This window comes from Microcaecilia unicolor, chromosome 3 (assembly GCF_901765095.1).
Source record: "Microcaecilia unicolor chromosome 3, aMicUni1.1, whole genome shotgun sequence".
NCBI lineage: Eukaryota > Metazoa > Chordata > Amphibia > Gymnophiona > Siphonopidae > Microcaecilia > Microcaecilia unicolor.
The window spans coordinates 310,887,112-310,909,751 of NC_044033.1; the positions used below are offsets into that span (position 1 = coordinate 310,887,112).

The window sequence follows — 22,640 nt, forward strand, 5'->3', positions numbered from 1 at the left end:
CAATCCGCACCGGGTGTCAGCCCCCCTAGGAACGCCACTGCTGGGGGGAATCATTCGCACTACCTCCGACCACCGAGCCCCATGCCAAGGCCTGTTCCCATTTGCGAAGGAGGAGGGAAAGAGGCCATCTTTGTTCATTTTTTTGCGGCTAATATTTTCAATCATGCTGGCTTTTAACACATATGGATGTACACAGAGGAAGTACTGGTTTCATCAGTTAGAGTAGTAATTAGTTCTAAATTATAAATCATTGTGTCATTTGAAGGGGCTTATTCCATGGAACTATGGGGTTCTTTACCCTCTAAAGCAGTGAGACTATCGAGCTCATTTTCAAAAGAGAAAAATGTCTAAAAAGTGGCATAAAGCACCATTTGGACATTTTTCTCACAAAAACGTCCACATCAGTATTTTCCAAACCTATTTTTAGACGTTTTTCTATGAAGTCCATCAGAAGTCTGTCCAAATCTCAAGGGGGCATTTCAGGGGCATGTTCAGGGTGGGACTTGGGCGTTCCTAAGACTTAGACGTTTTTCAGCCATAATGGAACAAAACAAAAATGTCCAGGACTAAAACCAAGACGTTTTGAGCTAGACCTGTTTTTATAACGAATAAGGCACAAAAAGGTGCCCTAAATAACCATATGACCACTGGAGGGAATCAGGGGTGATCTCCCCTTATTCCCCCAGTGGTCACTAACCCCCTCCCACCCCCAAAACATGTGATGAAAAACATTACTTGCCAGCCTCTATGCCAACCTCAGATGTTATACTCAGGTCCATTAGAACAGTATGCAGGTCTCAGGAGTAGTCTACTAGTGGTGCAGTGCACTGCAGACAGGTGGACCCAGGCTCCTAGCTCCCCCTACCTGTTACACTTGTGGAAGAAACTGTGAGCTCTCCAAAACCCACTGTACCCACATACAGGGCCGGTCTTAGGGCGAGGTGACCGAGGCGACCGCATAGGGCCTCACGCTCAAGGGGGCCCCGCCCAGCGTGCCTGAAGGCGCCCCGACCGCCCAAGCTCCATTCCCCGCGTCCTCTGAATTTTAAGTTACCTCGTCGTCGACGTCGGAGCAGCCGGCAGGTAGCAGCAGCCGTGAAAAGTGTGCGAGCTGCTGGGCAGCGCTTCGGGAGCCTTCCTTTCCCTTCCCTTGTTCAGCTCTGGTCCCGCCTTCGTTTTGAGGGCGGGACCAGAGCTGAGCGAGGGAAAGGAAGGCTCCCGAAGCGCCGCCCAGCAGCTCACACGCTTTTCACGGCTGCTGCTACCTGCCGGCTGCTCCGACGTCGACGACGAGGTAACTTAAAATTTAGAGGGAGGGGGGCCTTGGAGCTGGTGGGTGGGAGAGAAAGAGAGAGAGAGACAGGCATTGGAGCGGGGAGGGAGGGGGGCCTTGGAGCTGGTGGGTGGAAGGGAGAGAGAGAGACCGGCCAGCCGGCCTTGGAGCTGGGAGGGAGGGAGGGAGCTGGGGAGCCCTGGGGATGGCCCGGGAGCTCAGAGGGAGGGGTGGCCGGCCCTGGAGCTAGGGTGGGGGCGGAGCTAGGATGGGGCCCCATCAGATTGGTCTGTATAGGGCCCCGCACTTGCTAAGACCGGCCCTGCCCACATATAGGTGCCCCCTTCACCCATAAGTGCTACGGTAGTGGTGTAAAGTTGGGAGTAGTGGGTTTTGGGGGGCTCGGCAGACAAGGTAAGAGAACAATGGTGAGATATGTACCCAGGAGCTTTTTATGAAGTCCACTGCAGTGCCACCTAGGGTGCCCTATTGCTGTCTTGGGTTGTCAGGGGGACCAGTCTACTAAAAATGCTGGCTCCTCCTACATTCCAATGGCTTCATTTTGTGCATTTTGCACTTGGACGTTTTTTTTTTCTGAAAATGGTCCAAAAAAAAAGTCTAAATCACAAAACGTCCAAGAAAACAAAACGACCAAATCACAAAACAGTATTTTTGAAAAAAAAAAAGATAGATGTTTTTCTTTTTCGAAAATGACCTTCTTTCCTATTTAGATTTTGGACGCTTTTTACAAAATGTCCAAAGTCAGACTTAGACTTCATATCGAAAATGCCCTTCCACGTCACTGTACAAACCTAGTCTGCTCCTCACATAAGAAACTATTTTAAGATTTGTCTGCATTACCCTCTCTCTCAAATGGGTTTGCTGAGCTCCTACTCTCGCTTTTGGCCTAAGCTGGTCTTTCAGTTTCAATGGATCAGTTTTCACAGAGTTCGCTGGACTGCTGCTTGCAGCCAAGGGATTGTAGCGTTGGACTCAGAGGATCAGCCCCTCTTTATCTATAGGACACAGCACATGAAATCTTCTGGTTGATCTCCTGGACATTCAGCTGCTCTCTGGCGCCGATTTGCTGTTGGTCTGATCTTCATATCAGCTTGTCTACTTCTCAAGGTTTTGGCTCCCTGCTTCTAAATGTATCAGTAGGTCTGTAGTTCCCACTCGCACGTAGGCTGTTATATGCTTGCTCTGCCGACCTTCTGTCCTATTGCTTATGGCTTGGCTAACCTGAACTCATTGAGCTGAGCTTCTAGAATTGACTAAGCTTCACCCATCACTCGGGTTTAGTGGTTTCAAACCTCTGTTATTATCCTAAGCTTTTTTCCACAGGTTCAGCAGAGCTTCACATTATGCAGTCAGCCCAACCTTACACTGTGGCTTTAGCCCAGAATTGGCTTTATAGATTCCGCTCAGTTAGACCTTGCAGGCTCATGCAAACATTTTATTTGGGGCTCGGCCTGGATTAGCCTTGCAAGCTCAATTGGATTTCTCTTCGCAAGGTCAGTTGAGCCTGACTTTGTAGACTGAACTTGGCATAGCCTCAAGGATTCAGTTGAGCCTAGCCTCCTTGTTTTCTCTTGGGGCTAGTCCCTCAGATTCTATACAGTCTGACATGTTGGTTTCAGAGGAGCTTAGCTTTTTCTGGTTCAATGGAGTCTAATCTATTAGTTTCAGTCGATCCAACCTCTTGTTTTCAGTCGTAACTGACTTCGCAGTTTCTGACAATCCTGACCTCATAAATGCAGTCCAGTCTATCCCATGGATTCTTCAGGGCCTATCCTCACGGTTCTGTAGCATTTAGCTTCCCCCTTTTCTGCTAGGCTTGGCTTCTCAGTCTCTGCTGAGAGTCTCCTATTGTTCACTGCTGTGCTCTTGTTCGCAGTTGAGCTTGGCTTCTCAGTCTCTGTCGGGTTTCCCTCATGGACTCAGCTAGCCTTCTTCAGAATTACCCTCAGTTTCTCCTTAGTACAGTGGATCTTGGCCTTCCTGATGCACAAGAGCTTGTTTTACCAATGGAAATGATCATCTTTAACTCAGAGTAATAAAAGTGAATTTTAAAGATTGTTTTTCAACTCTGCCTTGACCGACAAGTGCACTTGGGGTCTGTATTTTTGAAAATGATTGTTTAACTTTGATTGTGTGAAAATAAGTTGGAATGTAGAAGATAAGTCACAGCTCTAATTAATTTGGTATGTGAAGGGAGAGGTAGAGCCTGTTTTCGAGTTCAGACTGGCCACCTGGACTGGGAAACATGTGACCACATTCCCACAGTATGGCTTGTTTAGCTAAACAGAGAAATTCCCAAGCATTCTATAATTTTCCTTAGCTCTGAACAGCCTAATAAAAAAGGGAGTTTCTGTCAGTGAAATGGGGAAGCTCATCTATGGGTGGATGCACCGCATAGAACCATATTTCCTGGTCAAAGGAACACCTGGCTTTCGCTGTGAACAGGACCCCCCTCCCAGCTGATGATAAGAGCCTGGATGATGTAATGATCAGTGATGGACGTATGTATATTATAGTGTATTATTGCTTCTTTTCCTGGTCTAGAAACTCTTAGCATTGCTTGAATGTAGGGACCAGTGATGTAATGATTGTTTATAGGTATTGTTTCTTTTATAGTTATATAGCTAATCATTGCATATATTTTAATCATTGTGTATTTAGAACTTCTAATAAAAGTCACATTTACCTAATACAAATCCAAAAGAATCCACAGTAATTGCTGAGTAGCCTGTGTCAGTAAATCAGGCTGTAAAACCTGGGGCAGGACACTCAGTCAGCCCTTCCTCAGTGAATTACCTGGACCTGACCTTGTGGATTCATAGGTTCTTGTTTCTTTACATTAGCTGAGCTTCAGTCCTTTGCCTTTTGAGATGGTCGTCCCCGGTTTTTGGCGATAATGGAAACCGAGGACACCCATCTCAAAAACGACTAAATCCAAGCCATTTGGTCGTGGGAGGAGCCAGCATTCGTAGTGCACTAGTCCCCTTGACATGCCAGGACTCTAACCGGGCACCCTAGGGGGGCACTGCAGTGGACTTCAGAAAAAGGACCCAGGTGCATAGCTCCCTTACCTTGGGTGCTGAGCCCCCCAACCCCCCCTCCCCCAAAACCCACAACTGTACACCACTACCATAGTCCTTAGGGATGAAGGGGGCACCTACATGTGGGTACAGTGGGTTTCTGGTGGGTTTTGGAGGGCTCACATTTACCACCTCAAGTGTAACAGGTAGGGGGGTGGGCCTGGGTCCGCCTGCCTGAAGTACACTGCACCCACTACAACTGCTCCAAGTACCTGCATACTGTTGCGATGGACCTGAGTATGGCATTTGAGGCTGGCAAAAAAGTATTTTAAAGATTTTTTTGCGGGTGGGAGGGGGTTAGTGACCACTGGGGGAGTAAGGGGAGGTCCCTCCAGTGGTCATCTGGTCAGTTCAGGCACCTTTTTGATGGACTAAGTAAAGTCAGCCAAGTGTTCATCAGGGACACCCTTCTTTTTTTCCATTATCAGCCAAGGATGCCCATCTCCTAAGCACGCCCCAGTCCCGCCTTCGCTACACTGCCGACACGCCCCCGTGAACTTTGGTCGTCCCCGCGACGGAAAGCAGTTGAGGGTGCCCGAAATCGGCTTTCGATTATGCTGATTTGGGCGACCTTGCGAGAAGGACGCCCATCTCCCGATTTGTGTCGGAAGATGGGCGCTCTTCTCTTTTGAAAATTCACCTGATAGTAACCGGGATGTTGTTTGGATATGAAATGGTGAAGAAAAGCTCTTATTTTAAATAAAAGTCTTGTCCTTGTTTTTCCTCAGACATCTTTCACTTGCCTGAAATATCTGAATATTCCTCAGCCCTGAAGGCCTGCTCCCCACTGGAGTCTCGGGAAAAAGTAGTGAAACTCTGCATGGCTGGGGAATGGATGATGAGGCCACTGCTAGCCTGTCTAAGGAGGCTCTCCAGGTACCTAAATGCAAAACAAGGTGTTGTGTTCAGACCTGAATTCCCAAACTGGTTATCAAGGTTTCAAGCAATGCACAATAAATGTGCATAAGACAGATTTGCATACACTGGGTAAATGAACTAGGCTGGTAAATAGGTCTCATCTGTATTCATTCTGCCTGGCCTGAAAACATGAATGGCTAAGGTTGCGAACCTCTGAGCTCCATCATATACATCACTGGGGTTTCTAGGAGAGTGGTTCACAACCCTCAACTAGAGGCATACCTAACCAGAAAGATTTTCAGGATAGTCACAAGAAACAAGTCCATTGCTTTGATCATACCTCACCTCTACTGAAACAATATCATTAGCTTCCCGTTGAACAATAGATCACTTATAAAGTTGCAACTCTTACATTCAAGGCCCTTAGACTGGGCATTCCTGATTATCTTTCCTGTCTAACTGTTCCTTATTGCCCTGCCAGGATCCTCTGCTCCTTAAACGATCACCGCTTAGTTCTGCCTAGTCCAAAATGTACTCATCTGGAATCTACATGTCATAGCGCTTTTTCTTCCTTTTACCTCATACTTGGAACAAACTCCCCCTCTCCCTCCATAGCAATCCCTCCTTGAAGAACTTTAAAGCTCAGCTAGCTCTTTCGATTAGCCTTTGGAGAAACAGTTTGAATGAAACCAACAGTCCAACCTTTTCGAACCTGACCTGCTTTTACGTGTTTGATTTTAATGTGTTTGGTTACTCCCTCTTCCATTTCTTTCCCATTGCCTTTTTTTCCTTAGTTTTACCTGTCTCTTAGTATGATTGCTTTGCTTTCCTATACATTAATGGAGTTCCTTTCATATTTTCTTTTGTAGCCTTAACACTGCTCTGTTCTGCCCATCAGAGCGGTATAGAAAATTTTGCAAATAAATAAATAAATAAATGCATCCACTGGGTCACCTTCAGGAGTGATGGAAGGTCTGAGGTTTTCTGTTAATTATTTGGGTATGAAGAGTGAATTTGTGGATTTTTAGAGGGCAGGAGCAGCCCAGGGGGGATACAAAAGTATGTGAGACTATGTGCATGGACTCATTAAGGGGTCTCATTTTCATAAGTCATCAGGGGTTGAAAGATGGGACTATGTCACTGAACAAAGCTATTCTGCTTCTCACATAAGCAACTATTTTCAGATTTGTCTGCACTACCCTCTCTCTCAACTGGGTTTGCTGAGCTCCTGCTGTCACTTTTGGCCTAAGCTGGTCTTTTAGTTTCAATGGATCAGTTTTCACAGAGTTCGCTGGACTGCTGCTTGCAGCCAAGGGATTTAGCGTTGGACTCAGAGGGTCAACCCCTCTGTATCTAGAGGACATAGCACATGAATTCTGCTGGTTGATCTCTTGGACATTCAGCTTCTCTCTGGCGCCGATTTGCTGTTGGTCTGATCTTCATATCAGCTTGTCTACTTCTCAAGGTTTTGGCTCCCTGCTTCTCAATGTATCAGTAGGTCTGTAGTTCCCACTCGCATGTAGGCTGTTATATGCTTGTTCTGTTGACCTTCTGTCCTATTGCTTCTGGCTTGGCTAACCTGAACTCATTGAGCTGAGCTTCTAGAATCGACTAAGCTTCACCTATCACTCGGGTTTAGTGGTTTCAAACATCTGTTATTATCCTAAGCTTTTTCCCACAGGTTCAGCAGAGCTTCACATTATGCAGTCAGCCCAGCCTTACATTGTGGCTTTAGCCCAGAATTTGCAAGAAACACAGTTGCTCAATGGTACATAAGTACATAAGTAATGCCATACTGGGAAAAGACCAAGGGTCCATCGAGCCCAGCATCCTGTCCACGACAGCAGCCAATCCAGGCCAAGGGCACCTGGCAAGCTTCCCAAACGTAAAAACATTCTATACTTGTTATTCCTGGAATTTTGGATTTTTCCAAGTCCGTTTAGTAGCGGTTTATGGACTTGTCCTTTAGGAAACCGTCCAACCCCTTTTTAAACTCTGCTAAGCTAACCGCCTTCACCACTTTCTCCGGCAACGAATTCCAGAGTTTAATTACACGTTGGGTGAAGAAACATTTTCTCCGATTTGTTTTAAATTTACTACACTGTAGTTTCATCGCATGCCCCCTAGTCCTAGTATTTTTGGAAAGCGTGAACAGATGCTTCACATCCACCTGTTCCACTCCACTCATTATTTTATATACCTCTATCATGTCTCCCCTCAGCCGTCTCTTCTCCAAGCTGTATAGCCCTAGCCTCCTTAGTCTTTCTTCATAGGGAAGTCGTCCCATCCCCGCTATCATTTTAGTCACCCTTCGCTGCACCTTTTCCAATTCTACTATATCTTTCTTGAGATGCGGCGACCAGAATTGAACACAATACTCAAGGTGCGGTCGCACCATGGAGCGATACAACGGCATTATAACATCCTCACACCTTTTTTCCATACCTTACAGGGCTGATCCTGTAAAAGGTAGTCTTGACCTATGGCTCTAACTAAATAAATAAATGCATCCACTGGAGTAGAGGAGTAGCCTAGTGGTTAGTGCAGTGGACTTTGATCCTGGGGAACTGAGATCAATTCCCACTGCAGCTCCCTGTGACTCTGGGCAAGTCACTTAACCCTCCATTGTCCCTGGTACAAAATAAGTACCTGATTATATGTAAACCACTTTGAATGTAGTTGCAAAAACCTCAGAAAGGTGGCACATCAAGTCCCATCCCCCCCCCCTTTCCCTAACTAGCAATGCTTATTGTGTTTTGATATATTTGTATTTATCATTCATTATTTTTATATTATATTTTTGTGTTTTGTAAACCAGTTTGGGTTGGTGTGTGTCCAAGGAAAGCAATTTAGAAATATTATGTAATATATCCAGAAAAACAGTCTGGTAAGTGTACCTCCAGGACACGGTTGGGAAACAGCATTCTATACAATGGCATTCATCTTTAGCAACCATGCTCTTGGTCCTGTGATATCAGAGCACCATAGAAAAATAAAAATAACAACAGGGCATGATTTCCAAAATTGCCCGCATTGATGCAAAGTTTGTTGGCATTCTTACCGACAAACTTGCACCAATTTTCAAAGGGAAAAGAGGACTAGAAATGAGCACATAGGGTTCCTCTACATAAAAGTGGAAGAGGCTGGGTCCTACAGTCCACTTAGTCTGATCTCAAAGGTGAGTAAATTAGTGGAATTGCTTCTAAAATAGAGGACAATGAGTGGACTTTCAGGCATTACAACATCCAAGGTTTTACTAGAAGTAGGTTTTGTTAGATGTACTCAGGTTTTAGTAAGACCTCTGACCTGGTTCTGCCTAGGTAACATAAATATACTGAGTGCTCTTGGTATAAGCTCTAAGGTGACTGGTTAGAAGCTGGCTGTTTGGGAAGCGATAAAGGGTAGCGGTAAATGGAGTTTGGCTCCAGGGAGGAAAATCACCAGTGTTGTGCTGCTGAGATCGGATCTTGACCCAGCTTTTTTCAACGTTTTCGTAAGTAATATTGCAGAAGGCCATCAGGAAAGGTTTGCCTTTTTGTTGATGATACCAAAATCTGCAACAGGATAAATACTTTGAAAGGTGTGGGAAACATAGAAAGGGCTGCAGCGAAGCTTGAAGAATTCTCTAGTGTTTGGTAACTAATATAAAAATTAAAAACAATAAACAACCTAGTCATGAATTTGAATTGCAAAAATCTAATGGAGTAATATAGCATAAGGGGTGAAGCTCTTCTGTGCACAAAAGAAGGGCAGGACCTGGGGAAGATTGTATCTGGTAATCTTAAATTGGCCAAACAGGCAGAAAACACAACTGCAAAAGCCAAAAGGATACTTGGATGCATAGGAAGAGGAATAGCCAGCAAGAAAAAGGAAGTGATGGTACCTTAAGGGCAGGATGCAACAGCAAGGAGACTCTGGGCTCGGCAGCTGAAGGGATATGAAAATCGCTGCCACTGTCTGCCGCTGTCTACTGAAACATGGTGGATGCACATCAAGGTATGGGGTAAGGTGGGGTTCCGAGAGCTTTAAACCTCCTTTTACATTCTGATAAATTATGGCTTATAGTGGCGGGCAGGGGGGACCCACTGAACTGGTTTGCACAGGGCCCTGGGTGACTAAATGCAATCATTCTTTATATGAAAAGGAATATGCTGAGCAGGGATGTGTGCAATGTTTTCTGCTACTGGCCTGGCCCCTAAACAGCAAGTCAACCAGATGCCTTCATGCCATCAGGGATAGACTAGGCCAGTCCTGGTTTACTTCCATCATATCATAGAACTTGAAGTCCCTAATTCTGTTAGAGAGGTAGGAGCTGAAAGCAAGCAATGAACTGAAATTGCTATGGATTGATGATGTTTGCGTGCTGATGTTATTGCCTGTGGTAAAGTTTTATTGACATCTACTCTGTAAACTGCTAGTGGATCCTTTAACTGATGGCCTTCCATTTGAACATTATTTTAAGTGTGTATCACTTTGATTAACACTGTTTGGTAGATAGTATTCCTTTCTTAAGCAGTTGAGAAGTTTTACATCTGGCCTCATGCAGATTAAAAAAAAAAAAATCCCTGTGGTGTATGCGTTTGTTCATCCAGTCTCAGTGAATCAAAATTTCACCTTATACAGCATAAGTAGAGGAGTGTGGTAGCCGTGTTAGTCCACTCTTAAGGTTATCAATAGAAATCAAACAAAATAAAACATGGAAAAGAAATTAAGATGATACCTTTTTTATTGAACATAACTTAATACATTTCTTGATTAGCTTTCGAAGGTTGCCCTTCTTCGTCAGATCGGAAATAAGCAAATGTGCTAGCTGACAGTGTATATAAGTAAAAACATTCAAGCATTACTATGACAGTCTGACAGGGTGGGAGGATGGGGGTGGGTAGGAGGTATGCATGGGGACATCAAAGCATATCATTGATATTCTAACAGGATGGGTGTGGATAGGTGAGGGGTGGGGTGACTTCACAGTGAGAATCCTGAAAGGTAACTTTAAAACCATACAAGCACGTAAGACCTTTGAAGTCAGAATGATTGAATATTTTAACACCCAGCAGAAAGGACTTAACAAGGATCTGGGGTTCCTAGCCCATTATAAACCATAAAGCTGTATTTCTCTGTTGATCACCCCACCCCTCACCTATCCACACCCATCCTGTTAGAATATCAATGATATGCTTTGATGTCCCCATGCATACCTCTTACCCACCCCCATCCTCCCACCCTGTCAGACTGTCATAGTAATGCTTGAATGTTTTCACTTACATACACTGTCAGCTAGCACATTTGCTTATTTCCGATCTGACGAAGAAGGGCAACCTTCGAAAGCTAATCAAGAAATGTATTAAGTTATGTCCAATAAAAAAGGTATCATCTTATTTTCTTTTCCATGTTTTATTTTGTTTGATTTCTATTGATAACCTTATACAGCAAAACAAAAAAAAAGTGAAAATGGAAGATGATAAACTGTTCAAAGTGAAAGTGAAATGTCTTCACCTGCACAGATTTTGAAACATGCAGCTATGTCAGTGTCTTTTTCTTTAACTCAGAAGTTTCTCTCTGCTCTTTTGGGCATCCAGCTCAATTTGCACAGGGATGCGACCCACCTTCCTTTGCAGCTATCCAGCTATGGCCTCTGTGGCACTCCTAGTTCTGACTAACCTGGGAAGCAGAAGATCTGACACACAAATTGAATCCAGTCCCACTACACAGCACTAACACTGAGCCACTAGCCCAACACCAACTATGTATCTTTCAAGGGATTTTGAGAGTTCTCTGTAGTAACTACCTCCAAAAAGAACATCTTTGTCAATTCATCAGAGATGCAATTAGTGAAGCTGTTGTTTTTCAGTAAGGGCACTGCTAAGCCTGACTGGAGAGACACTGAACCTGTGATTCTTAATTTTCATCTCTTCTAGTGAACGTTTGATCTGTTGAGATTAGAAAAACTGAACTTGGTCCATAGATGCATTAAGGATACAACCAGGAATTAGAAAAGGTAAAGAGAAGGGCGACGAAAATGATACAGGGGATGGGACATCTTCCCTATGAGGAAAGGCTAAAGTGGATAGGGCTCTTCAGCTTGGAGAAAAAACAGCTGAGGGGAGATATGATAGAGGTCTATAAAATAATGAGTGGCGTGGAACAGGTAGACATAAATCGCTTGTTTACTCTTTCCAAAAATACTAGGACTAGGGGGTATGCAATGAAGCTACAAAGTAGTAAATTTAAAACAAATCAGAGAAAATATTTCTTCACTCAACGTGTAATTAAACTCTGGAATTCGTTGCCAGAGAATGTGGTAAAAGCAGTTAGCTTAGCGGGGTTTAAAAAAGGTTTGGATTACTTCCTAAAAGAAAAGTCCATAAGCCATTATTAAGATTGACTTGGGGAAAATCCACTGCTTATTTCTAGGATAAGCAGCATAGAATGTATTGTACTGGTTTGGGATTTGCCACTGTTGGAAACAGGACACTGGGCTTGATGGAACTTCAGTCTGTCCCAGTATGGCAACGCTTATGTTCTTATGACTTCTCACCTACCATCTGCCAAAGACTGAAAAATACTGAGTATTTAGAGGCCACTGCACAGTACACGTGTAGGATGATATCACAAAGTCAGTGGTTCTCAGTCTCCATCTGTTGGCAGGAGGGCAAATGCTCACCCATCTGCTTTGTCTGGAGGGACAAAACAGAACTGGAGGATTTTCTTAGAAATGTGTAAAACTTAAAAAAGTGTAATAGAATGCTGAGAGATGTCAAGTGTGGTGTGATGAGAATAGTTTTCAAATTCTCTCTTGAAGGGTGCTATTTAATATGATGGTGATGGGAGGTTTTTGAGGGGCTTTGTTCCTTTTTTTTATTCTTAAAAGGTTTTCCTTCTTCCCCTGAGAAGAATGTGGGCTATTTATTAGAAAGTTTGTTTTTCTTTTTGGTTGTACGCTATTGGTCAATGTAATATTTCAAAACATCAATACAAACATTTTCAACTTAAGGGGGTCTTTTACTAAGGTGTGCTAGCGTTTTAAAAGACCCCCTAAGTGTGGCACCCTGCCCCAACTCAGCCAGCCATAGAAATAGGAAGTGTGAAATCTGCATACATTTTGGCTGCTGATTTTGTTGATTTTATTTAAAACATTTCTGTGCTGCCAATCATAAAATTCAAAGTGGTCTACATCACACACAGGCATTATAAAATACAATGTGGGTAATTTCCCTTTGAAAATTAGCTCCAATGCATGCAGGGTAGAAGGGCCTACAGACAATGCAAACAATGGAGGCTATTCAAAACTGATCCCCAAAAGACCAAATCCAGCAAAATATATTCATATTTATGAAAACATATTCCTACAATGAACATTCTTATAACCAGGATTTCTTCTGTGAGAATATAATGGAATTTTATAAATATATTCTTGATATATGTGTACCATTTTCTGTGGATGTTTACAGGGTGAGGCAATAAAAGTAACCCCCCTAGAGGTTTTTGCTGTTTTCTTAGCAACCTCTTGGAATTTCAACGGTAGTGTAGGCGCGTATTTTGGGCACGCGCAGAATCATTTTTCAGCGCACCTGCAATAAATGCCTTTTTTAAATTTTTGCCAAAAATGGACATGCGGCAAAATGAAAATTGCCGCGCGCCCATTTTGGGTCTGAGACCTTACCACCGGCCACTGACCTAGTGGTAAAGTCTCATGCAGTAACCAGGTGGTAATGACCAGTGCACGTCAAATGCCACTTGGCATGCGTCCGATACGCACGTCCAAAAATAAAAATTATTTTTCGGCTGCACATATCGGACACACGTCAAAAATGAAATTACCCAAGAGCCACGCAGTAGCCAGGCAATAACTCCATTTTGGCATGTGTTGGGCGCACGTAGGAGCTTATGTGGCTATGTTTGTGTGTTGAGTGGAATGAGATTGTCGTTTATTAACTTGGAAGTCAGAGAAGGGCTATAAATAAAAGTAGACAACCATAATACAAACCAACATTCCAAGGTTATTTCAAAATACAAAAGCATCTTCCCCAAACCCAAAACTTGAAAGATATCGGAACCCTCCAGGATCTTCACAGCAATACGGTCATAAATTCATAGTCATAAGAATACATCATGTACAAAAGCATAAAACTATCTAAAAGTATAAACGGTGACCACAAAATATAAATGTAGGACATGAGGAGCTGTGCTCTTATACTCCCCTGTCAACTTGACCACCAGCCTGTCTCCCCCTTATTTAGAACAAATCAAAAGAGAAAAATGACAAATATGTAAGAATAACTCCAACATTATAAGACTCTCATTTCTACCATCCCAAGGGAGCTAAGCAACTATCACTGAATATGAATGAGATTATCTTTAGACAAGTGAAGTTACAGACTTTTTAGTGTGACCACCCAGCGCTTTTCACACTTTCAAAAATGTTTGCACTGTAAAACTACCATTATTAGAAAAAAAAAAAATCACCCAGGTACTTGCTTACTATTAATGATGTCACAGTGATATAGACTTTTGTCTGTGGAGCAGTGTTATAGGCCTATCAAGCTCCACCCAAAGCCACAAACAAATCGCTGAACTCAAGGAAGTGCTGCAGACAGGGGCATAGCCAGACTTTGGCGGGAGGGGGTCTAGAGCCCGAGGTGAGGGAGCACATTTTAACCCCCCCCCCCCCCCCAGTGCTGCCGACCCCCCCCCCCCCCCCGCCACCTTTGACCCCCCCCCCCAGCACCACCGCCCCTTTCAATCCCCCTTCCTGCTGCCGTTGTCAGGTACCTTTGCTGGTGGGGATCTCCAACCCCCACCAGCCGAAGTCCTCTTCAGCACCAGTCTCTGGCGCGTTACTGATCTGGAAGGATTCTTCTGTTTCTGTGAGTCCTGCCTGATGTCCTGCACGTTTCTACTTAGTAACATGCAGGATGTCAGGACTCACAGAAACAGAAGAATCCTTCCAGATCAGCATAGCAACGCGCCGGAGTCCGGCGCTGAAGAGGACTTCGGCTGGTGGGGGTTGGGGACCCCCGCCAGCAAAGGTACCTGACGGTGGCGGAATGGGGGGCCGAAAGGGTCGGCGGCAGGGGGGGGGGCAAGGGCCAAATCTGTGGGGACCCATGCCCCCGTGACCCCACGTAGCTACACCCCTGGCTGCAGATGATCTGGGATAGGCTGCAACAGGTACCGAACAAGGCTGTTAAGAACTTCCCAAAGCGACCGCAGGCCTATGTTAAAGCTGGGGTTGGACATTTTGAGCATTCACAGTGACTGTTAAATCTTGACACATTGTTAATTGTATCACTTGAATTACATTTTTTTTTATATTCAATCATTTTTATTGACATAAAAAGAAAACAAAGTAATCCACATCAACAGGTAAGTAGCAGATTGGACAATAACATAATTACTTCACTCTTATTCTATCACCAAACATCATCATCAATTTTTAGTTTTCTCCCTTCCCTCCCTTGAGATTCCAGCTGATGCCGAAGGCACAATCCCGATCGGGGAATCCCCAGGGGACTTGACTCTGATGTCCCCCCAGGACCCCCCAGAACGGTACATCCCTATCAACTCAATCCCACCCTCCCCTCCCTGAAACTCAGTAGGTATCCTGGGAAAGAATGTCCGGAGCTCCATGAGCCAGTCAAATGTTCAAGAGGGTACTTTTAGCTGATGGGGGCATAGAGTCCAAAAACGGGCCCCATCTCGAGCAGAATTTATCCAACTCCGTCGCATTTCCATCTTTTATCATCATTCTCTCTGAACGCAGTAGTTGCACCATCCGCATTCGCCAAGACTGGAGTGAGGGGCCTCTTGAAGATAACCAGTCCACTAAAATAGTCTTTTTTGCAATCAGTATGGCTCGCTGAACAAATAGAGTGAGCCCTCTCGGCCGGGGAACCTGTAAACAAGGCTTCCCGAATAACAACATCGGAGAGCGTGACCATCTAGTTCTCCACAAAGAAGAAACCCGACTTAGTAAGGTTATCCAAAAATTTTTCACTGCTGGGCAAGTCCAATACATATGCCCTAAAGTCGCTCCAACAAAATGACACTTGGGGCATGCTCCATCAGGGGAAATCCCCACATGAAACGCCTGCCTAGGCGGCATGTGCATCCGGAACACAAAGCGGTATTGTAATTCCCAGTAGTCTGCTGAAGGCGACCCTCTGTTAAGGGCCAACACATGTTCTTTAAGTAGTTCAGCTGAGATGACTGCCTCCAAGTCTCTGCTCCAAGCCTCCGCATATTGAGTAAAATCGGGCTCTGCAGCTGTGTCTTTGATATGTCGGAGGTGAAACCTCAATGGAACCTTCTGCTGTGCTCCCAACGAAAATGCCATTGGTAATTCCTCCTGTACGTCCTCCGCCAAGGCCTCCCAAGACAAGCTCCTCATGTAGTGACGCAACTGCCAATAATGGAAATAGTCTTTAGGGCGGAGAAGGCCACGATCTTGCAGCTTCTGAAATGATTGCAGCTTTCCTTCTCGCGTTAGGATCTGGAAGATATAGACCACACCTTGCGTCTTCCATTGGTCAAAAATTTTATATATCAAACCAGGTTGAAACTCAGGGTTCCCGCAGATTGGAAGCAATGGAGTAACTCTTGAGGAAAATTGATGTAGTCTGCAAATCCAGCTCCATGCTCTGCGTGCCTGCGGCAGTATATTTGAGATATGTAGTAGTGGAGAGGCCCCTCCACTCCCATGCAGGCAACTACTGAAGTTTGTGGGTGCAAACAGTCGTAGTTCCATTGTGGTGGCTGAGAAATCCGCAGAGTTACGGAACCAGTCTGTAACATGTCTCATTGCACAAGCAATCCCCAAGTGTCTCACACTCTGCAAGCCCATTCCACCATATTCCTTCGGGACATACATACTTTCCAGTGGGAATCTCGATTTTTTCCCCCTCCACAAAAATTTCCTCAACATTCCATTCACTCGTTTCTCATCCCTATTAGTGAGGTGTAGGGGCAAAGTTTGAAACATATATGACCAGCAGGGAATAATCATCATGTTGTACAATGCTATACGCCCTGACAGAGAAATAGGAAGGCCCCGCCACTGCTCAAGTTTTCTTGCTGTGTCTTTCATTAATTTTTGGATATTTATCTCATACAAATCACTTAATGTGTTAGGGATTAAGACACCCAAATATTTCATCTCTGTCTTTGCTCTCTGTAGAGAGAAATCGTCTAGGCCGGGGCCATCCAGTCGCACAGGTAACCTCATTATGCGTGATTTTTCCCGGTTGATTTTAAACCCTGACAGTATACTGAACCCTTCTATCTCCTCGAGCAGCGCTGGTAATGCCACCCTCGGGGATTCTGATATTATCAATAGATCATCCGCGAAGGCTAACACTTTTACTTTCTCTCCACCAACCACCACCCCTGGTACCTCCTCTCCCTGTTGTATAGTTTTAATCAGGGGTTCAATAGATAGCACAAAGAGAAGCGGAGAGAGGGGGCATCCCTGCCTAGTCCCCCTCGCAATAGAAAATTGTTGTGTTCTAGACCCATTCACCAACACTGCCGCTCGAGGATTGGAGTATAGTGACTGGATGGCCCCATAAAACCAACCCCCCACACCTACGTGCCTCAACACCGTAAACATATAGTCCCATCCCACTTTATCAAAAGCTTTTTCAGCGTCCAGGCTAACCAGCATCGCCTCACCGCCTGAACGCTGAATCTGGGCCTGAGCCAACAGTAGCCGTCTCACATTGATTCCTGAATGCCTATTACGAATAAAACCTACTTGTTCCTGACCAATAAGACTAGGTAAACACGCCTGCAATCTATTTGCTAATAGTTTAGCTAAGATTTTTGTATCGACATTAATTAAAGAAATGGGCCTAAAAGAACCAGCCTGATTCTCTGGTTTTCCTGGTTTCAATAGCAAGGTTATCAATGCTTCATTTGCATAGGCCGGGAACTGCCCCTGAGCCACTACCTCCTCAAAATATGAGTGCATGGGGCCTACTATGTGTGGGCCTAGGATTTTGTAGAATTCACTCGAGAAGCCATCCGGGCCTGGAGCTGAATTCGCAGGGAGAGACTTAATTATATCTTGCAGTTCCTTTCCTGTGATAGGCCTATTCAGGCCCTCCACCTCTTCTGCTTTCAATGTCGTCATTCTAGCCCTTCTCAAATATTCTGTCACCGACTCCAATGATGGCGGGGACATATTTTTATATTGGTCACTATAGAATTGTTGGAATACCTTTTTTACTCCTTCCCTCCCATTCTGAATATTCCCAAATTTATCTTTCACAGCCACTATCGCTCTAGGCCCACCCCAGGCTTTAACTACTCTTGCTAACATGGCACCTGATTTATTCCCATATCTCTGGAAACGGAATTTCCCAACCGTCAGGGCTCTCAACGCTCTCTCATGTAATAATGAATTTAAAGTTACTTGAGTTACTCTCATCTGCTCCTTGTTATAACTCGATGGAACCGCCACAAATCGCCGTCTGGCTTTCCCCAGTCTGCGTTCAAGATGTATAATTGCCCCATTAATTTTCTTTTCCCGCTTTGCAGTAAACGCAATCACCGCCCCCCTCAGGACCGCCTTCGCTGCTTGCCAGAACAGTTGGGGATTATCCCTATGTTCTTTATTAAATTGTGAATATTCCTCCCAACTCTTCTGCAAATATAGTTTAAATTTTTGGTCTGTTGCTAAATACGAAGGAAATCTCCACCTTCTTCCCCCATCCCCCAGGTCCTTATCCTCTAGATCTAGCCATACCAAGGAATGATCCGAAATCTCCTCCGGACCTATCTCTACCTTTATCACAGAGGGGAACACCCTGCGGTCCACCAACATGTAATCCAGACGTGAGAGAGTCCCATGAGCCCTCGACAGGTGAGTATACTCTCGTACCTCTGGATGTAATGTGCGCCAAGAATCTACCACTCCAAGCGACTGAATAAACTGTGACAATGCCCTCACCTCTGGACCTCCTTTGATCGCCCTCCTAGGAGATGAGCAGTCTAAACCAGGGTCAGCCACTAAATTGAAATCACCCATCACTAGCAGTGGCAGAGACCCATGTGGGAGGCACAGCTGAACAAGGTGATCATAAAAAGATCTATCATACAGATTTGGGCCATATAGCGCCATTACTAAGTACTCCACATGCTGTAACCAAAGACGCACTATCACGTATCTCCCCCCTGGGTCGCTGCTCACCAAATGAGTTCTTGCCACTACCCCCTTTCGGATTAAGATTGCAACCCCTCCTTTCCTTCCCTCGGCCGCTGCTCCGTGTACCTCACCCACCCAGGTTCTCTTCAGCTTTTGCAATTCCTCTTGAGATAGTCTCGTCTCCTGAATACAAGCCACATCTGCATGATGCCTCTTTAAGGCCTGTAGAATCTTTGCCCTCTTAATTGGGGAAGTGATGCCCCCTACATTCCATGTTATAAATCTAGTTCGAGCACCCCCTTTTCCAGTGTAAAGTTATTCCTAGTGTTATCAAACAGCTTTGATAAATTGGGAGACTCCAGTGCCCAGCTCCACCCGAGCCTCCCCGTTTTAACCCCAAATATCTCTGGAACTTTCCCCGTACATCCAATCCCCTTCTTTCTTTAATTCCCTTTTCCCCCTTCTCCTCCCCCCTCCCTCCTCCCAAACTTCCCCCCCTACCCTTTATTCCTCCCCCTTTTATCGTCTTGACCTCTCCCTTCGCAACTTCTACTAGGAGAGCTCCGGTCAACCAATGGTGGGGGCCCCCCTCCCCCATCCCCTTCCTCTTTACAATCTTTCAGCCTAGCTGAGACAAAGTTATATTAATATATTTCAAATCAACATATCTGCAAACATACAGATCCATATTAACTCCATAACATTTAACCATATTATAACTTTATGCAAGGTTTGCTCTCACTGCATTACCGCTACAGCGGGCCTGCACCTTAATACCAGCTTAACCTGCCACTGCTCATGCATGCCCCTTTCAGCCATCTTGGCTCGGGGAGGGTTTGGAGTTGTCCGGCAGGAGAGATTGAGCCTCTTCTGGAGAGTGATACATCTTCCAGCCCCCCTGTTCCAATACTTTAAGTTGGGCTGGGTACAATAGCATGAATCTTTGGTTTTTCGTTGCTAAGTGGCGGCACAGAGGTCCAAATGCTTTCCTGCGCTCCTGAAGGGCGGCTGAATAATCCTGAAAGATTTTTACTGCTGATCCGTCAAATGTCAGGGAGTCCCATTTGGATCTAGCGCCTCTCAAAATTTCTTCTTTGTGTAAAAAATTATGGACTTTTATGATGACTACCCTCGGTCTGTTTCCCCCTTCGATTCTCCTGCCCAGACGGTGTGCTCTCTCTAAACACAGAGGCCCACTGCTGTCCGATAGGGCAAACTCAGATTTTAGCCAACTCTCCAATTGTATGGGTAATGCTCGGTCTGATATCGATTCAGGGATTCCAATTAGGCGCAGGTTAGATCTGCGAGATCTATTTTCTAAGTCATCTAAATGTTTTGCCTGGGCTCGCAGCAGGTTTTGTAAATCTTGCAACTGCGTTCCTCTGTCCGTGCTTAAGTCCTCCAGCTCTGACACCCGTAGTTCTAGTTCCCCAGTCCTCCTCGTTGTGTCCCCCAAAAGCGATTCTACTCCCGCTATTTGGTCGGATAACTTTGCTAGTTCCGGCTTCATAGCCTCTCTCACCGCTTCCGTGATCTGTTGAAGTTGTAGTGGGTGAAATTGTGGAGGCTGCTCCGGGGTCTGGCTAGGCGCCATCTTGGATTCTTCTATCCCTCGATCTTTCTCAGCTGTTTTTTTCGCCGATTTCGCCGCTGTAGCCCTCGTTTCTTTTGTTACAAAGATATCCATGTATGTGCGCTGGTTAAGCTTAAATTTTTTGCAGTTATCGTTCGGTTTTTTCTTCGATTTTCAGGGAATGTAGGAGGGGGAGCCCCGGAGAGAAGACAAGTGCGACTTCCTCTCTCTCAGTCCATCACGTGACCTTCTTGAATTACATTTTTAACGTGCAAAAATCGCTAGGTAATAATGCTAAAATGTCAGTATCATCAAAATAGGTTAAGATAATTAAATGTTGCTTAATAGTAATACATAAGTATGATGACTAAATAAGTATGTAAAATTTCTCACTGAAATTCAAAGCGGTTGCTGAGAAAACAGCAATAAACTCTAGGGTTTGTTTGGGGGTTTTTTTTTTTTTTGCCTCATCCTGTATATACTTGAGCAACCCAGAGCAGCAGGAGACATTTCTGCACAGCCATAGTGCTACAGAAATGACATGTAAACTAAAACAGAGATGTGGCAACAGCTCAACAAGAGCTGGCTTAGCAGGGATGAGCCAGTCCTGTTGCCTCAGTCTCCATAACTTTGCTGCTGTAACTTGTTTTTGGTGTTTGAGCACTTCACAGTTAGAAACATCCCTACACTACTGTCTCACCCAAATCTCCCCTGCTACTTTTCAAGCCCATTAATTCTTGTCTGTTCCTCAGGAGAGATGGAGAACAAGCCATACCTGTCCTGTTTTCTGAATAATGTCCCTGCCTATCCTCTTGTTTTGGCTACTAGTGGCTCAGCTTCCCCTTACCAGTTTGTGTAGATGGTGGTGATGGTCTGATCCCCACTGGAATTTAGAGGCTGTGTTTGCTGCAGGAGTGCGCTGCGGACAGCACGGGTAATATCAATGTTGATCACATGGGCAAGGGAGTGGATGGTGCTGATGTAGGCACCCAGACTGACCAGGACTTCTGATGGGCGCTGAATTTCCTTTGTGCTTTGGTTGTAGTTCAGCATCGAGACCATGGCTCTATAGAGACAGAAAAACGAGAAAGCAGAAGAGACGCCTTTTGAAAAAATGACACAGGACAAAAAAAAAACAGAAAAAGGGGAAGCGACCACTGACATTCAAACCTTGGAATATTTATTAACAATTCAACACTATACAAAAACCCTATATCTATCAACTCTGTAGTTATCAAAATACAGCAAAACATGTAATAAAACACCATCAGAAAAAAGGCGTTATCAGACGGCACAGTATGAAACAAAACCGGAAAACACCAGGGCAACAAGATGCAGCGCGATCTGCTAACGCGGTTTGTTGCTTATGAACAGTTGATAGATTGATTCATTCCTAAGACTCCTTAGGCAGGCACCTTCTGCACCGAAACGGAGGACTGCATTGAGCCATATATACGGTTTTTGTATAGTGTTGAATTGTTAATAAATATTCCAAGGTTTGAATGTCGGTGGTCGTTTCCCCTCCTTTTTTTTTGTTCTATAGAGACAGACACAGCTTTGTTGAGGGGAAGGCATTCACATATCCCAAAGGTGTAGCTAGCCTGATAACTCAGCTTAAGCACTTAGCACTTAAGCATATAACTTTCATATAACTTTGAGCACGGAACATTCATAGTAGCATTAGACATTTCACAAAACATATAACATAATCTACTATAATAAAACTCACCCTCAACGTTCTGAGGACACTGACGTCAGTGAAGCCAAGCTCTGACTTCCTTCAAAAAGGTTTGAAGGTTCGTGGTGGTGAAGCCACCAAAATCACTCCGGGCCCCGCCCTCGAGGGCGGAGCAATGGCAGAACAACGAAGGGGTTGGCAGGGAGGGAGGCAGGGAGGGAAATCACTCCAGACCCCGCCTTCGAGGGCGAAGCAATGGCAGAACAACGAAGGGGTTGGCAGGGAGGGAGGCGGGGGGTGGGAAATCGCTCCGGGCCCCACCCTCGAGGGCGGAGCAATGGCAGAACAACGAAGGGGTTGGCAGGGAGGGAAGCAGGGAGTGGGAAATCGCTGTGGGCCCCGCCTTCGCGTCAAACGTCATGATGTTGGGGGCAGAGCAATGCCAGAACAGCGAAGGGGTTGGCCAGGGAGGGAGCGGGGTGTTGGTGACGAAAAACTTGCTAGCGCCCGTTTCATTTGCTCTGAAACGGGCTTCTTTTACTAGTAATAATATAAAACTCAGGAACCAACATTGTTCAGGCAATCCAAAACTTACCCTCAAAACGGGTTATCAAATGCTTGCTGAAATAAAACAGTTTTTAAAACCTTTTTAAATTCATCCATATTTCATAAGACTCAGAGCTTAGCAGGTAAAGAATTCCACAATCTAGGTTCTGCAATATAGAAAATCAAGTTCCTATATTTATCTAAAAAGACAGTCTTGAAAGAAGGAACATCGAGCATATTAGAAGATGCTGACCTCAAAGACAGAGAAGGCTGGTGTAAATGCAAACTTGCTCAAATCACAGGAGAGATTTTATTGGTAATCACTTTAAATACCAACAGCAAAATCTTATATTGCACTCTATGTGCAATAGGCAGCCAATGCAAAGAAACTAGAGCAGGTGTAATATGTTCAAAATAGTTCATTCTCAAAAGAACACGTGCTGCAGCATTTTATGCAATCTGTAATG

The 22,640-nt window shown here is 44.8% G+C and overlaps 1 protein-coding gene across 2 annotated transcripts in view; it reads right to left on the minus strand.

The window, feature by feature from the left end:
• NCKAP1L (NCK associated protein 1 like) overlaps positions 1-22,640 on the minus strand; it is a 338,352-nt gene that overhangs the window by 106,711 nt on the left and 209,001 nt on the right. For both annotated transcript variants that reach the window (XM_030198309.1, XM_030198310.1), the window contains exons 21-22: positions 20,797-21,015; positions 5,118-5,254 (exon numbers count right to left, since the gene is read on the minus strand). In XM_030198309.1, the coding sequence (XP_030054169.1) occupies positions 5,118-5,254; positions 20,797-21,015 (356 nt within the window). The remainder of the gene's footprint in view (positions 1-5,117; positions 5,255-20,796; positions 21,016-22,640) is intronic.